Source organism: Phragmites australis, chromosome 7 (genome assembly GCF_958298935.1).
Source record: "Phragmites australis chromosome 7, lpPhrAust1.1, whole genome shotgun sequence".
In the NCBI taxonomy this organism is placed as follows: Eukaryota; Viridiplantae; Streptophyta; class Magnoliopsida; order Poales; family Poaceae; genus Phragmites; species Phragmites australis.
In genome coordinates this window covers 7,758,393-7,773,816 of record NC_084927.1, presented here as the reverse complement: position 1 = coordinate 7,773,816, position 15,424 = coordinate 7,758,393, and the positions used below count along the sequence as shown (strand labels likewise).

At 45.0% G+C, this 15,424-nt stretch overlaps 1 protein-coding gene across 1 annotated transcript; it reads left to right on the top strand.

Moving 5' to 3' along the window:
• The first annotated feature begins 2,161 nt into the window (after window positions 1-2,161).
• LOC133923939 (ruBisCO large subunit-binding protein subunit alpha, chloroplastic) lies at window positions 2,162-7,966 on the top strand. The gene is made up of 8 exons (XM_062369249.1): window positions 2,162-2,318; window positions 2,591-2,744; window positions 4,526-4,647; window positions 4,748-4,955; window positions 5,134-5,279; window positions 5,443-5,749; window positions 6,642-7,093; window positions 7,464-7,966. Exons 1-8 carry the CDS (start codon window positions 2,265-2,267, stop codon window positions 7,752-7,754), a joined length of 1,734 nt encoding a protein of 577 aa, XP_062225233.1. The 5' UTR covers window positions 2,162-2,264; the 3' UTR covers window positions 7,755-7,966.
• Window positions 7,967-15,424: the final 7,458 nt, after the last annotated feature.

Below are 15,424 nucleotides of genomic sequence, written 5' to 3'. Positions count from 1 at the left end.
TGGAACGCAAACTTGAAAACAATATAAAAAAAGTGTGGCTTGCGAGGCATATGGGATGGACCTGTGTTGGGATGGCTCGGGTGAAAACATATTTTTTGACTTTTCTGTGTCTAAAAAATACGAAAAATGTTCATTGATCATTAGTGACGGGTCAATATTATAACCCATAATTAATATTCAATCAATAGTGATGGGTCACGGTTACGACCCATCACTAATGACCTTGTTAATGATCTATCACTAATGACTTGATAAGAGTGATGGGTATGGGACCCGTTACTAATGCCGGTTATCACCGTCACTACTGACTTCTTTTCACGTAGTGTCTATGCATTGTGAGTATTTGTGTTGCCTTTTCCACATTAAATTTTTGCGCAATCTGCTACTTATTATAAGTTGGGTGGGATTGCATGACTAGTGGGAGGATTTTAATACTCTATGATGAAAGTGTCTTAATGAGATGAAATGTGGCAGTTCCTAGTGTAATTATAGATTTAATTGTGTCGTTCTTCATATATGAATGAACTTTAGTAATTTAGTTGATTTTAGTTGGACTTTTCCATTTTCCTATTTGTTTAAGTAGTTTTAGAATTTCCGTATAAAAGCTTTTTGTTGGCTCAACAGAGGTATATTGTAACTATGTATGGGCCCATGGCGCGGTATGTCGTATTTTACGGCCAAAAGCCTAGTATTTACTCAACTTTGCTCAAATGCTATGAATAGATTTATGGTTACTCAAGTGCATCCTTTAGGATGTATCAAAATCATACATATGCTTTGGAAGCGTTCAATTGAATTCCTCGGTGACAAGGATTCTAGAAGTAGAGAAAGGGGATCACAAAGACTAATTGTAAAAGTAATATCATTGTTCCCTTTTGTCCGATAATTGTAATGCTTTGCTAAAAGTTGACCAAAATGGGGATTGGACATCAAATAAACTTGTGATGTGTTAGTTTGGATGTACTTGTGATATTGTGGTTGATCTATGTATGTGTGCTTGTATATGATATTTATATGTATGTAGGGGGCATGGCTAGTATCCGTGAGGTTAGTAATCGGTATGCAATGATATGCCTAGCTAGTGTTGTAGTTATTCTAGGCGGTTACAAGGAGGACTTTCTATAATTAGTTGAGTTATTCTAGATGGCTCCTACCACTGTAATATGCAACCAACTGTTGTCGGTTCCGAAGGAGAACCATTTGTAATACGAAGCAAACTGTTGTGGGTTCCCAAGGAGAACCATTTGTAATGTGAACAAACTGTTGTCGGTTCCTAACGAGAGATGTCTGTAATATGGAACCAAATGCTATCAGTTCACTAGGGGAGCCATCTATAATGTTGTCTACATGTTAGATAGTTCAATCATAGAACAGCCTATAATATTATCCACAAAGCAGACTATTTTTTGTCGTGGCCGTCCACAATGATTTGTTATAGCAAACGTCGTTGAACCATTTGCAATATCTTGTTTATTCCGGATCCTTTTTTTTAGACGAGAGGGAAACCGTTCGTCTGTATTGACATGTTTTGTGTTAGTGAACTCCTTTAGGCAAATGATACAAAGACAGCATATACATCGACACATTGGATAAACTTGATTTCAACTGAACTAATCTACCTCCAATTGACCGTAACTTTCCTTTCCATCATCCCAGTTTAGTTTCAAATTTGTTTTCTACATGCTTACACAGATAGAATTTGTCAACCTCTTAACGTCAATAGGCATGCCTACATACCTAAGAGGCAACACCCATTTTTATAGGTAAAAATTTCCTCAAAGTTGAATGCGGGTTTTTTGGGTATGTTTCTATATCTCTACTAATCATCACCATTTAATTCTTGTACTATGTTTACAAGATCTTAATGGCATTGCACCTGTGTATGCTTGAAGTTGTTTTGTGTTCGATTGAAAAATATTTTAAAATAAAAAGAATCAGAGGTGAAACCTAACCAAGTACTTTATTTTCGTTCTTTTGGATGCACATACCACAGCACCCAAGAAAAAGAAGCCATTTTCAGAAGCATACTTTAAACATACACAAAATTCACACAGCTCCTTGAAAATATATTTTTGTTTTTCCTCTCAGAAAAATGAATTTTTTGTTCCCATTTCGCAAAGAAAAGAACGTCTCAATCTCCCGTATATAAAAACCGCACAGCCTCATCTCTAAACCCCCGCCTCACCTCACCTCACCTCACCTCTGCCTCCAAATCCTTCTCCCCTCCACCTTATCCTCTCGACTCAACACCAGCTCCCCTCCCGATGGCCTCCGCCAACGCCATCTCTACTGCCTCCCTCCTCCGCCCCCTCTTTCAGGTCTGCCACTCTTTCTACGCTCTCGCGCGCGGTTTCTTGCTTTCCTGGGGACATGGTGGTTTCTTGGACAATTGGAGCGTTTCTTTGTTCCTCAAATGCGGTTTCTTGGACAGCTGAGGCCTTCTGAATTGCAGTTTCGTGCCCAATTCGGGGGCTTTATTTCTTCTCCAATTGTGGTTTCTTGCTCAATTTTGTACGCTCGTGAGCCATCTTTCCAATTCTATTTTATGGTGAGTTCTGAAGGTTTCAATTGTGTTGTTGGCTGCGAGCAGGGGAGGACGAGGAGGGCCAGGAACGGCCGGTCGCAGCGGTTCGTGGTGCGTGCGGACGCGAAGGACATCGCCTTCGACCAGAAGTCCCGGGCGGCGCTCCAGGCCGGCGTCGAGAAGCTCGCCAACGCCGTGGGCGTCACGCTCGGGCCCCGAGGTAACTAACGCCCAGCTGCTACAATACAACACAAGCTGTGAGAGGATTAGTTATGTTCCCTCTCCAAAATTGCGACATGCATTGGCTACTTCATGCTCGAATAATGCAACACTGGCTTTTCTGTGTTACTTCGGTGCCCCTGATTCCACAAGATTATCAAATTGTTCCATATGTTCTGTATCTTTAGCGAAGGAGGAACACAGTGATTTAATCAATTGTAAATTTCGATACTTAAAAGCTAATTACATGCCACATTGGCCTGTTTAGTGTCATATTGTTCGATTCTTAGATAATAAACATATTATATTCTAACCATCACACATTTTTGTGTAGGCAACTTTTACGGTACCTCTAAATAACTAAGAATCCTCCATCTAATGTGTGAAATTAAAAGAAGATGACTCATGACCATTAAAGCATGCCAGATTTTGCTCAGCACGTTTCTTGAATCTTGCATGTGACAACTAATGAACGTTAAAGATTGCCGGATTTTGCTCTGGGTGTGTTGCTCCTTGGTCACGTGTCAAGTGTGTTGCACCATGGTCATGCTTTGGTCACGTGTGTTGCACAATGCTTGTAGGAGGCATGAACGTACATAAAATTGAAATATGTACAAGTTTTCAATAATTAACTGCACTGAACTGAATTGTACATATGTAGCTTCTACCACTTTTTACAGTGCCACTGCACTGCACTGAACTGAATTGTACATATGTAACAAATTACCAATGACAACGGTGGGTCACGTCAATTCGAAACAGGCGTATGATACTAGAACTATCAAAAGGATCCTATCAGTCGAATAAAGGAAAATACATGAAGATAGCAACAACAGTTACTGCAATGTTCCTCGTATTACTCATAATTCAACTACAGTACCACTGCACCGCACATTATATAGATGAAAAATCGAATTCCCACAGCAGATGATGTTGCCATGGTCCAGAAAATACAGTAAAGCGTGTGTTAATCATGTTCGAACTACCTCCTCGGGACGCAGCCGGAACGAAAGCCTATAGTCCTCGCTCCTGCTCGCAAGCAGTGGGCTCTGCACGAATTCGCACGCAAGCGCCACTCACCGAGGCGTCGGAGGCGGAGAGCTGGTCCCCGGAATGTTGCTCCCCGGGGGCGCTACTGACGCAGGGTGCTGGGGTGGCCGTCAGCGCCGGCGACCGTAGATGCTTCGTCTGTGACGCTGATGATAGGGGGCTGGCGGGGTGGCCCTGCGGGGACAGCGCGAGTGACGGCAAGCATAGGTGTGGCCGTCAGCGGAAGAGGACTCTGCCGGAGGCGGCGTAGGCGTTGATGGCGGAGCCTGGGAGCGGCGTGGGCGGCAACGATGACCCTATTCAACACCGCCTCCGCAACCGATTCCGTTTTGATCTCCCATGGAATGAAATCCCCATCAATTTCGCCGTGAATCGAGGAATGGATCAGTGCAAGAGGGAGATCGGGGAGGCTTTCCATCCGCCGTAATTTGGGGCTACGAAAGGAAAGACATCGCAGGAGAAAAGAGCCCGGCGTCCTGGTTCGCATGATTAGGGGAGATACGGTGACCGGGAGTAGCCGGTTAATCGATTTTTTAACACTCAAATTCTTTTCTCGTTCCCAAAAATCAATAGTCCAGATTTATTTTAGCTCTTACCTCTTAACAGGTAACCGGGGTACCGTAAAGGAGCCCTTTTGTGTAAATTTAAATTGAGGTGAGAACATCAATTGAAAGGAAAATTTACAGCTCTGTTCAGCTGAAGCAATCTGTGGCCTTTGGGCTGTTTTTGCAGGGAGGAATGTAGTGCTGGATGAGTACGGTGCTCCCAAAGTTATAAATGATGGAGTCACTATTGCCCGGGCTATTGAGCTGTATGATCCCATGGAAAATGCTGGCGCGGCATTGATTCGTGAGGTGACACTTTCTCTTAAAGAAATTTAGATATGTTGTATCATTGTGTTATTACAGAATTCAGTATTCCTAAGCCATGTTCTCCACTTGTTCATGGTCAAAGGTTGCTAGCAAAACCAATGATTCTGCTGGTGATGGAACTACAACTGCTTCTGTCCTTGCTCGAGAAATAATCAAGCTGGGCCTTTTGAGTGTAACTTCTGGTGCAAACCCTGTATCACTTAAGAAGGGAATAGACAAAACTGTACAGGGTCTAATTGAGGAGCTGGAGAACAAGGCTAGACCAGTGAAGGGCCGTGGTGATATCAAAGGTGATTGTTGTGTTTTTCATGTCATACCATGTGTTTCTCACTTATTTTGCGCTTCATAAACCATAATTTCATGTTGGTAAGAATATTCTTTTTTATTACATAAATGAATTATATTTAAAACAAAATGTGGATTCAGAAGATAATATATGCCTAATTTGGAGTTTGTTCTGTCTTACAGCTGTTGCCTCTATCTCTGCTGGCAATGATGAGTTCATTGGATCCATGATTGCCGATGCTATTGATAAAGTTGGCCCAGATGGTGTCCTTTCTATTGAGTCTTCATCATCTTTTGAGACAACCGTTGAAGTTGAAGAAGGAATGGAGGTTTGTTGAAACTCAGCTCGTACAATCATTATCTTTCTATCTATGAAACATAAATTCATATTTTTTTAAATAACTTCAAATTGTTACATATAATAGAACTCCGTATTGTATAGCAATGCATATGTACTATTACAAGTTCTCAATTTTTATTAAAATAATGCAGATTGACCGTGGATACATATCCCCACAATTTGTGACAAACCTTGAGAAATCGATTGTGGAGTTTGAGAATGCTAAGGTTCTTATTACTGATCAGAAGATCACAAGCATAAAGGAAATTATTCCACTTCTGGAGAAGACCACGCAGCTGAGAGCCCCGCTGTTCATTATTGCTGAGGACATTACTGGTGAAGCTTTGGCAACTCTTGTAGTAAACAAGCTTCGGGGAATTATTAATGTTGCAGCGATCAAAGCCCCAAGCTTTGGTGAGCGGCGGAAGGCTGTCCTTCAGGATATTGCCATTGTTACAGGTTTTATCTCGCAACCAACTGTGCCATTTTTTCTTAATTCTTTCATCATATTGGTTCATATTGTTGTTGTTCTCTGCTGTTGCTGTATTCCTTTTGAATGATCTAAGTCTCATTGCTTTTGTTCCATCCTCAAAGCAAAGTTGCAACTAATAGAGATATAATTATATTATTTTGTTATTCCATATAAATTGTCCAAGGGCCAAGCCATTTATCACAATAAATCCAGTAGATCTTTAGATCATCTACTGTTCCATAGTTTCTTGCCTTATCTTGAACAAAATTGGATGAGACTGTCAAGTGACCACACCATGGGTGGGCTTTTATCAATACCATGGATGCCAGTTGGGATTGCACAGTTTCATGGATCGTATTCCTCATCTATCACGAATCATACTAAACTTTGTGATATCATATATTGCTGGTGTTTGGCATTTCTCGTTGATGGAACATCAGAAGTTGAACTCAGCACCTCTAAATATCAGAGTTATCAATTATCCTTGTCATACTTACCAGCAACTTATTGGACATCTCCTTAGGTTCATTAGTTTACTCGAAGTCCAGTGCCACAGGACAACTTTTGAACCCTAAATATTAAAGTTTTCGTGTATAAGTATCAGTCTGCGAGAGAAACCATGGTTCTTGGTGTACATTTGCATCGTTCATGATGTTTCAGCTTACCGAACATTATAGAGCTCCCGCTTACCGAACATTATAGAGCTCCTGGCAAGTGACTGCTGCAGTACCTTAATCTATGCATTTCATTCTTTGTTTATGTTTGTTGTTTTCGTTATCCATCGACTGTTTGTAGACAGTGACTTTTTTTTTTAACTCTTTTGTTATACTTGCATTTTTTCTCAATTTCCTCTTTGCTTGTCCTGTAACTCACTTGCAGGGGCTGAATTCCTAGCAAAAGATCTTGGTTTGTTGGTTGAGAATGCTACAGTAGAGCAACTTGGGACAGCAAGGAAAGTCACAATACATCAGACTACAACGACCCTCATAGCAGATGCTGCTAGCAAAGATGAGATCCAGGCGAGGGTTGCACAGCTAAAGAAGGAGCTTGCTGAAACTGATTTGATATATGATTCCCAGAAATTGTCTGAGAGAATTGCAAAGCTTTCTGGTGGTGTTGCTGTTATCAAGGTTGGAGCTACAACTGAGACTGAGCTTGAGGACCGCCAGCTACGTATTGAGGATGCAAAAAATGCCACTTTTGCAGCTATTGAGGAGGGCATTGTTCCTGGAGGTGGTACAGCATATGTGCACCTGTCTACTCTTGTCCCTGCGATCAAAGAAAAAATTGAAGACCCTGATGAGCGCCTTGGTGCTGACATTATTCAAAAGGTAACTTTGTATATATCTCCCCCTGAAAAAAGAAGAAAAACTTGGTATATATCAACGGATTGAACTGTGCCTATTTTTTTATTTAAATTACATAGTGTGAAATGCATTTATTAGAGGACCAATCTAATAATTATGCGTTTGCACATATGTTTATCTGCACATATGTTTATCTGTACCGGTAAAACATAACTAGGACCCATCGTCTAGGATGTGCATTGCTAAGTTGATCAGTAGACTCGAGTAGTTAGTGAATGTATTGTTGGCATTCGAATTGCATAGTTAAGGCTAGTTCTAGTCAAAACTATACTTCTTCCTGTTACAGTTCTAAGTAACAGCTGTGATCTTTACTATATCTTGTCAACTTTTGCAGGCATTGGTATCACCTGCTGCACTGATCGCAAACAATGCTGGAGTCGAAGGGGAAGTGGTTGTTGAGAAGATCAAGGACGGTGAGTGGGAAGTGGGCTACAATGCAATGACAGATAAGTACGAGAACCTGATCGAGGCTGGTGTGATTGACCCTGCAAAGGTGACTAGGTGCGCACTCCAGAATGCCGCCTCAGTTGCTGGAATGGTCCTAACCACACAGGCAATTGTTGTTGAGAAGCCGAAGCCAAAGCCGAAGGTGGTCGAGCCAGCAGAGGGAACCCTTACCGTGTAAATTTTAACATCCTTGGGGCCTTTGTTTAGATGGTTCAGATCAATTGAAAGGGTAGAACTTTGGTTTGAGAATTTTGGTTCAGATCAACTCAGGTGTAGAGTAGGATTGCCATTTTGCGGATGAAGGGTAATTTTGCCTGGTCTGAACTCTTGCGGATCAAAGAAATTTCCATCATCATTTTTGAAATAAATTTATGGTGATGTTTAATTGTATTCCTTTTGAGTTATTCAATTCATTTTGGCTGCATACGTGGTTGAATTTGTCGTATAGGTCAGCTGGTGTGTTTGTGTATTTTCACAAGATTCTGAAGTTCTTGAAAATAACATGGCTTGTTCCAATTTACAAAGTAGCAAGAAAGGGCGTGCACAGCCAAAAATTGCTGTTGTATCAAACAACCTGGTGACGAAACGTTTCAGGGATCGCAAATCTTGCACGAAATATCTTGAGAGAAAAGTGAACAAATAGAGTATATATGAACATATCCAGATAGCAAAATCTTATCAATTACTCTATACTAAAGTGCCTGGGATCAATTCTCAGCGCCCGTAGCACTGTAGGTACTGTTCATGTGGGACCCGTGTATGTATACACATATATACTTATATGTATAAGTATATATATACGTATACGTATATATATCCATATACAAATACAAATACATATATGTATCCGTATACATACCTATATATGTATCCGTATAATACAATTTTTTTAGAAATTTCAGAAAAATAGCGAAAGGTATAATAGTTATACAGATAAATCGGCTGAAATAATCTAAAATGCACAGAAAAATATCTAAAACTTAAAAAAAATGAAACAAATTTTGTTAGGTTTGTATTACTGTCGTCTACATATTAAAATTATATGCATGCATAAAAATACTACCGTTTTCCCCTTAACAAAATAAAAATATTAAATATTAATAAATTTATAAATAAATATTGAGATGCCTAAAATTGGTGAATCTAATTTGTTTAGTTTTCTTTTGTCATGTTCTGTGAAAAAAAAAGGCGCGACGTAGGTGCGCCAATCTGCTAGTTATAATACCAAAGCGCGTGTAAAGGCACTTGGCCGTGAAGCCACTCTGGCAAGAAAATGGAGGGCGTCCGATTGCAATCGGGTGGTTACGGCTTCGCCTCGGATGGGTTCCCTCTCTTGGCGTGGGTCGTTCAATCGGGATCGGCCGGCTACGGGCTCCTACTTGCGTATTCGTCTCGCGTGCGTTCTCGAAGCCTAGAGATATTGCGGCCGGTTACCTCAAAACGCGGGTGCTTGTGTTCCGCCTGGAGATATCGTGGCCGGTTACCTCAAAACGCGGGGGCACGTGTTCCATCTGATTCCCCAAATCAGCCGAGCGATTCCATCTGGTTCCCCAATTCATGAATTGAACCGAATACTCGAGCTGTTCGATCTGGTTTTCCAAGCCACGAATCCATCTAAGGTACATGCCCGTGCGCCTGGTTTGAGATTCATATGTAGAGTGAAGATGCAAAAGGCACGAGATTGATCGTCGGCGGAGAGACCCGATGGCATTGGCGGCTGTATGCGACGGTTGCGCCAGCAGGAGATCTTGTTGTGGGCTCCTTAATATACAACCACCGAAGCACTGGCTCGTGTTTCTACATTCCGGTAATGCCAAGCAAGGTAATTCTCCTTTGCTCCACTTGTAATAGGTCCCTCTTTTAGTTGAAAGGTACTCAAATCAGTAACGACTTTGATGCTTGTAGTCGGATGTGTGGTGAGATTGTTGTGTTAGGATGGCAGCGGATGAGGCTGTGGGCTCGTCAGGCTACATGTACCAAAGATCTGTGTGCCCATGCTTTTATCTTTTGGTGATGCTAAGTTGGGGAGATAGCTCTAGCCAATTAGCCATTTCATCCAAGCCGATTACTGAGTACCCAAAAGATCAATGTAAGCAAAGAACGAAATTATATAGAGTTTTTGCGTCACCCAAAAGATTTTAAAAAAAATATTTGGTTTCATTTAACCTATTCAATTATGCTCAACTTAAAGGAGTTGCAAGCACAGCACCCTGGGCCTCTGACACAAGGTATATGGCCCTTTGTGTAGAATGACCCTGACCCTCACTCTCCTTTTCCCGTATTAGGGCAGCACTGATAGCGGAGGTAGAGGCGGATCGATATAGGAGGAGCCCTTCGCTAGGGAGGGGTATTGCAGGCGTTTTGAGGTCGGAAAGGTGGGCCTTGAGGGCATCAAATGTGGCCTAGCACTTCAGACCTGAAAGGATCAGAGCCCCTCAATGCTTTGAAAAATGGAAAGCTATGCTGAGCTGATTTAGTTAGAAAATGGCTAAGGGCTGCAAGGCGGTCGGCCAAATGCTAGACCTCCTTTGAATTGTTGGGAGGTGACATCTTCGTGATGGCATAGATATTGCTAGGGTTAACTTCTCCAGGTTAAGGTGCACACCTGCTGCCCAGAGGCTGCTAAATGTTTCTCGGAGATCAGCGACATGGTTGGTCTCAAGCTTGCTCTTCACAATGATGTCATTGACGTAGGCCTTGACATTACAGTTGCTGGAGTAAGAGTTCGTCTTGCCCCAGCAAGTACAGCGAGAGTTTCTTCTAAAGGGGAGATTCAAGCTTGGAGACGAAGTTTGAGAGGAAGGAACACCACGAATATATTGATAACAGAAAAATGTATCACTCTGGGAGGGGAGTATCACGGCGTTCGCTGTGGTGTGTTTCTGTTTTTGCCGTTCTGTTGGGTCCTCTCTCCCCCTTCCCTCTAGAGGACCATGGCCTCCTATTTATAGGGTCATGCGTGGCTTGGCGTACAAGTTATCATAATGTACAAATATCCGGAATCCGGCTAAATTACTGAACCTTATCCTGGATAACTACCTTCTATCATGTCGGGAGATAAATATTCACCGTGGTAATTATCATGGTGCCTTCCCCCTGAAGGGGACGAGTCGGTCGCCAATTGTGGCCCGACGCCGCACTGTTAGGGGTGTCACGATAGCCCTCATCACGTTAGGGTGCCAAAGTGGCTCCCATCAGCCTAGGCCTTTAATGCCGGTCAGTTCTTGGCAGGTAAAGCACGATCGGCGCTCTCCTTTTGGCAGATCTTCCCAGGGCCTGCTGACTCACCCTGCTGCCTTTGGGAAGGTGGCCCAATCATCCCGAGGCGAGGGCCTCGGGAGGCATAGAACAGGGAGGTGAAGGCATTGGGAAGCGGGACCCTGGAGGGCCGGGACTTCGGGAGGCTGAGGCTTCGGAGGACCGAGGCTTCGGGAGATCGTGTTTTGGAAGGCTTTGGGGGGTTAAACTGGCGGAGCCAAGGGAAGGCTCCGTAGGTGCGAAGGGGTACCATGAAAGGATCTGATGATATCAGAGATCGAGCTTCTAGCAGAGGGTTCGGAGATCAAGGCTTCGTAAGGACTTGGATGGTGATCTTCAACCGTTATCCTCAGACTGGCTTATTTTCCCCCCAATGGTACACCCTCATTCTCGGGCCCTGATGTTTCGGACGGGGGAGAGGATGCAGAGGAAAAATCAACCCCAGCTTGGTATTGTATCAAGGATGCCTGATGGCGATTCTCTATCCTCTGAAGTCGCTAGAGTAAAGGTTTCGTGTGGGTTTGGAGAATCCCACACGTTCGCCTGGCGGGACAAGACGTGCCACTGCCACGTTCTGACTGGATAATGTGAGGGGCGCTAGGGTCTTGTGCCCGTGATCCTGTCATGTGCCAAAAGGGGCTTGGTTCATTAATGTGATGGGACATCCACGCGAGAAAACGAGGCATTTTGTCGTGGAGCGCTACCACATGTTGGAGGGAAACCGGATAGGCCCACGGCCCTGTCCCCTAGGTCTTTAATGGGAGGACACGGTGACGTTCGCCCCGCTTCATCTTCCGAACCTACGTGGCTCGAGTGTAAAGCCGGGGGTTACCCAGTTAGAGTCTCCATAGTCCCATAAGTAGCAGTTAACCTTGACTTGAGTATGGCATTGTCTTCCTCCTCATCCTTCTCGGAGACATCGATGATCTTGATGGCTCCTTGGGGGGCCAGGCTGTTTCGGTCGTTGGCAGAGGTGTCAGAGGCAGAACGGCTTGCACCTCTGCAGGGGAGGTGATTGTCCGCTGCTCTGGTCCGACCTTTGGCTGGGAAGGGCATGCCTGTCGAGATCATCAATATCTCCGATGACGACAAGGAGATCGACTGGGATCTCCTGCTAAGGGAGAGTGAGCCGGCGTCTGTGGGCCCGACGGCGAAGCAGGAAGAGGCCACGAAGGTGAGGGAAAGGGCCTCGCCGGTGGCCTCCTCAGACTCCTCAGTGTCCTCAGCTCGGGAGCCAGGTACTGTATTAGCTTTCGCAATGGCAGGCTGCAGATGAGGCGCAAACACCGTCTCATGCGTGGCCCCTGCCAGGACTCGTAGGAGGTGAAGGTGGTCACCGAGATGACGTACTTGGTGATGTTGTGATATATCCATGTCACGGCTAGACTTAGTCACCTTGTACTCTTTCTCTCCATGTTTTGCTCCGTTGGGATCCATCTTCTTCGTGGCAATTTCTGTACGGTTGTTTTAGTTTGTATCTCCTGGATGTACTAGTTGTTTAATAATATAACGTGGATCTTCGGGAACAGTCATGTCTCCCTCCATATCGCAATGCGAGAGGACCTTTTGAATGGGTGGCTACGTGTGTATGTGCTTTCGTGCATCCAAACCATTCTTCTTCGTCCTTTTCGAAGGTGACGGCTAGTTTTTCTGACGACCGATGGATACGTAGGGTAACTAAGGAGAACCGGGCGGAGTAGTGGCGACCTCATCGTCCTTGGTTACTGCGTACTCCTCGGGCCTGGTTACTGCGTACTCCTTCCTGATTTGTTCTAGATTTCTGACTCAGTGAAGTCCCTCTGGAAGCTTTGGAGATGAGCTCCAGAGGTGGTCCTTGACCCTTTGGGTTCCTTAGCAACTGCCAGAGTTGAAAGCGATGATGTGTCCGAGGCGCAGTCGAAGGCTAGTCAAGAGAGGCGGTCCGCGACCCCCTCGGCCCTTAGCCTCTGCCCGGCTCTGGAGGTACTCCATCCGGAGCCTGGCGACGACACGTCGGCAGTGAAGCCAAAGGCTAGGCGGCAGAGGTGGTCTATTCCATTCGGTGCTTGGCGACGCCATGTCGGAGGTGAAGCTGAGGGCCGGGCAGAAGAGAGGGTCCGTGACCCCCTCAGCCCTTGGCCACCGCTCGGCTCCAGAGGTATTCCAGCCGGAGCCTCGTGATGGCGCGTCGGAGGCGAACCCGAAAGCCGGGCGGAAGAGAGGGTATGTGACCCCCTTGGCCCTTGGCCACCACCCGGATCTGGAGGTATTCCATCTGGAGCCTGGCAATGGCACATCGGAGGTGAAGCCAAATACCGGGCAGAAGAGAGGGTCCGTGACCCCCTCGGCCCTTGGCTGCTACCTGGTTCCGGAGGTATTCCATCCGGAGCCTAGGGACGACGCGTTGGAGGTGAAGCCGAAGGCCAGGCGGAAGAGAGGGTTCGTGACCCCTCGGCCCTTAGCTACTGCCCGGCTCCAGAGGTATTCCATCCAGAGCCTGGTGACGGCGCGTTAGAGGCGAAGCCGAAGACCGGGCGAAAGAGAGGGTTCGTGACCCCCTCGGCCCTTAGCCGCTGCCTGGCTCTGGAGGTATTCCATCCGGAGCCTAGCGATGATGCGTTGGAGGTGAAGCTGAAGGCCGGGTGGAAGAGAGGGTCTATGACCCACTCGGCCCTTGGTCGCTGCCTAGCTCCAGAGGTATTCCATCCGGAGCCTAGCGAAGGCGCGTCGGAGGCGAAGTCGAAGCCTAGGCGGGAGAGGTGGTCTGCGACCCCCTCGGCCCTTAGTCGTTTCCCGGCCTTGCTATCTCTGCAATGGATAACCCTCATAAAATAACATGTAAAAGGTGTTTTCGGAGGAGATGGTAGGGTAATGTTGTTACCTTTTACCATACGTGTTTGAGTCACGTGATCATACCTTCCCCTGTAGGGGGGGATCTTGGTACCTTTTCGATCGGTGTGTGGTGTATTTTGGAGACCAGCGGGTTTCATACCCTTTTGGCACGGAGGCATTAGCCTTCAAGATACCGGGGTACCTTTCCCGCTAGGTCTTTTCAGAATCTTTTTGCCCGGCGGAGTTATCGAAGAAACATCTCCATTGCAGGGGTTTTCGGAAGTCTCTCCGTGGTGCGGAGGTTTTGAAGGCTCCCCGTTGTGCGGAGGTTTGGAAAAAGCTCTCCATTTTTACCGGAGGTTTGGTAAAATTCTCCGTTTTCACTGGAGGTTTTTGGTAGAGTTCACCGTTTTTACCGGAGATTTGGTATTGCTCTCCATTCTTTCCGGAGGTTTTGTAAAAGCTCTCCGTTCTCACCGGAGGTTTTGTAAAGCTCTCCATTTTTACCGGAAGTTTTGGTAAGGTTTTCCATTCTCACCGGAGGTTTTGTAAAGCTCTCCGTTTTTACTGGAGCTTTTGATAAAGCTCTCCGTTTTTACCGGAGGTTTTAATAAAGCTCTCTGTTTTTACCAGAGGTTTTTTGTAAGGTTTTCCGTTTTTGTCGGAGGTTTTTGTAAAACTCTCCATTTTTGTCGGAGGTTTTGGTAAGATTCTCCATTTTTGCCAGAGTTTTGATAAGACTCTCCGTTTTTGCCGGAGGTTTGGTAAGACTCTCCGTTCTTGTTGGAGGTTTGGAAAGTGTCACACCCAGTTTTAACGGCCAAAACCAGAAACGGCTTATGTGTACCCAGGATGTTCAACACACATAAGGACATCACAGGTGAAGTAACAAAAGTAATACTTCTATTAAATAACATTAAACTCTTACAGTAATTGACATATATTGTCTTCTATGAAGATATCTGCAGCGGAATAGAAGCACTGGTGCCCAACAACACCGCATGCAACTGACCGGGAGACACGCGCCTAGAACGTCACAACTCGTCTTGATAATCTTCAACATCTTCACTCACTGAGCAGCAGCATACATGTCGCATGGTATAGGGAAAATAGCAAGTATGAGCACATAGAGTACTCAGCAAGTAGGGGAAAAGTAATGATATGCAGGCTTATAACAAGAATAGGCTAACACATAGTAAATTTGCGTAAATGCGAGTAATAAAAACATATTTGGACTCAAAAGCATTAAGCAATTATTAAGTGAATGTAACCCATACAGTCCAACACCTAGCATACAAGGCTCCTCATCTTGCATATCATAACCGTCTAGTACTCCCTGTACTATAACCAAAACCACAACCATCTAGTACTCCCTGTACCAGAACCATAACCACAACCATCTAGTACTCCCTGTAAAAGAACCATAACCATAACTATCTAGTACTCCTTGTACCAAAACCGTAACCATAACCATCTAGTACTCCCTGTACTAGAACCACAACCAAACTCATAACCACAACCCACTAATCATGTGAGGATCCAAGTCTCTCATATCCGTGAGCACGGCTGTTATAACAGTTTTACACTCTGCAGAGGTTGTCCAGCTTTCCCCACGAGTCAGTGAATTCCATGTTGCCGTGTTCGTGAAACACTTAACACACGCTAGTGGTGTGCCACCAAGAATCACTCTATGACACTTTCCACTAACCAGAGACTAATCCAGTATGTGTCTGCCCACTAGGTTTCACCGCCAGGCTTTACGCGAGCAAAGCTCCTACC

Bases quoted from the DNA above. Each gene is read 5' to 3' on its own strand.
- LOC133923939 (XM_062369249.1), top strand. From the start codon at position 2,265: ATGGCCTCCGCCAACGCCATCTCTACTGCCTCCCTCCTCCGCCCCCTC. The intron at 2,745-4,525 runs GTAACTAACGCC...CTGTTTTTGCAG, and splicing joins CGTCACGCTCGGGCCCCGAG to GGAGGAATGTAGTGCTGGAT. The intron at 4,648-4,747 runs GTGACACTTTCT...TCATGGTCAAAG, and splicing joins GCGCGGCATTGATTCGTGAG to GTTGCTAGCAAAACCAATGA.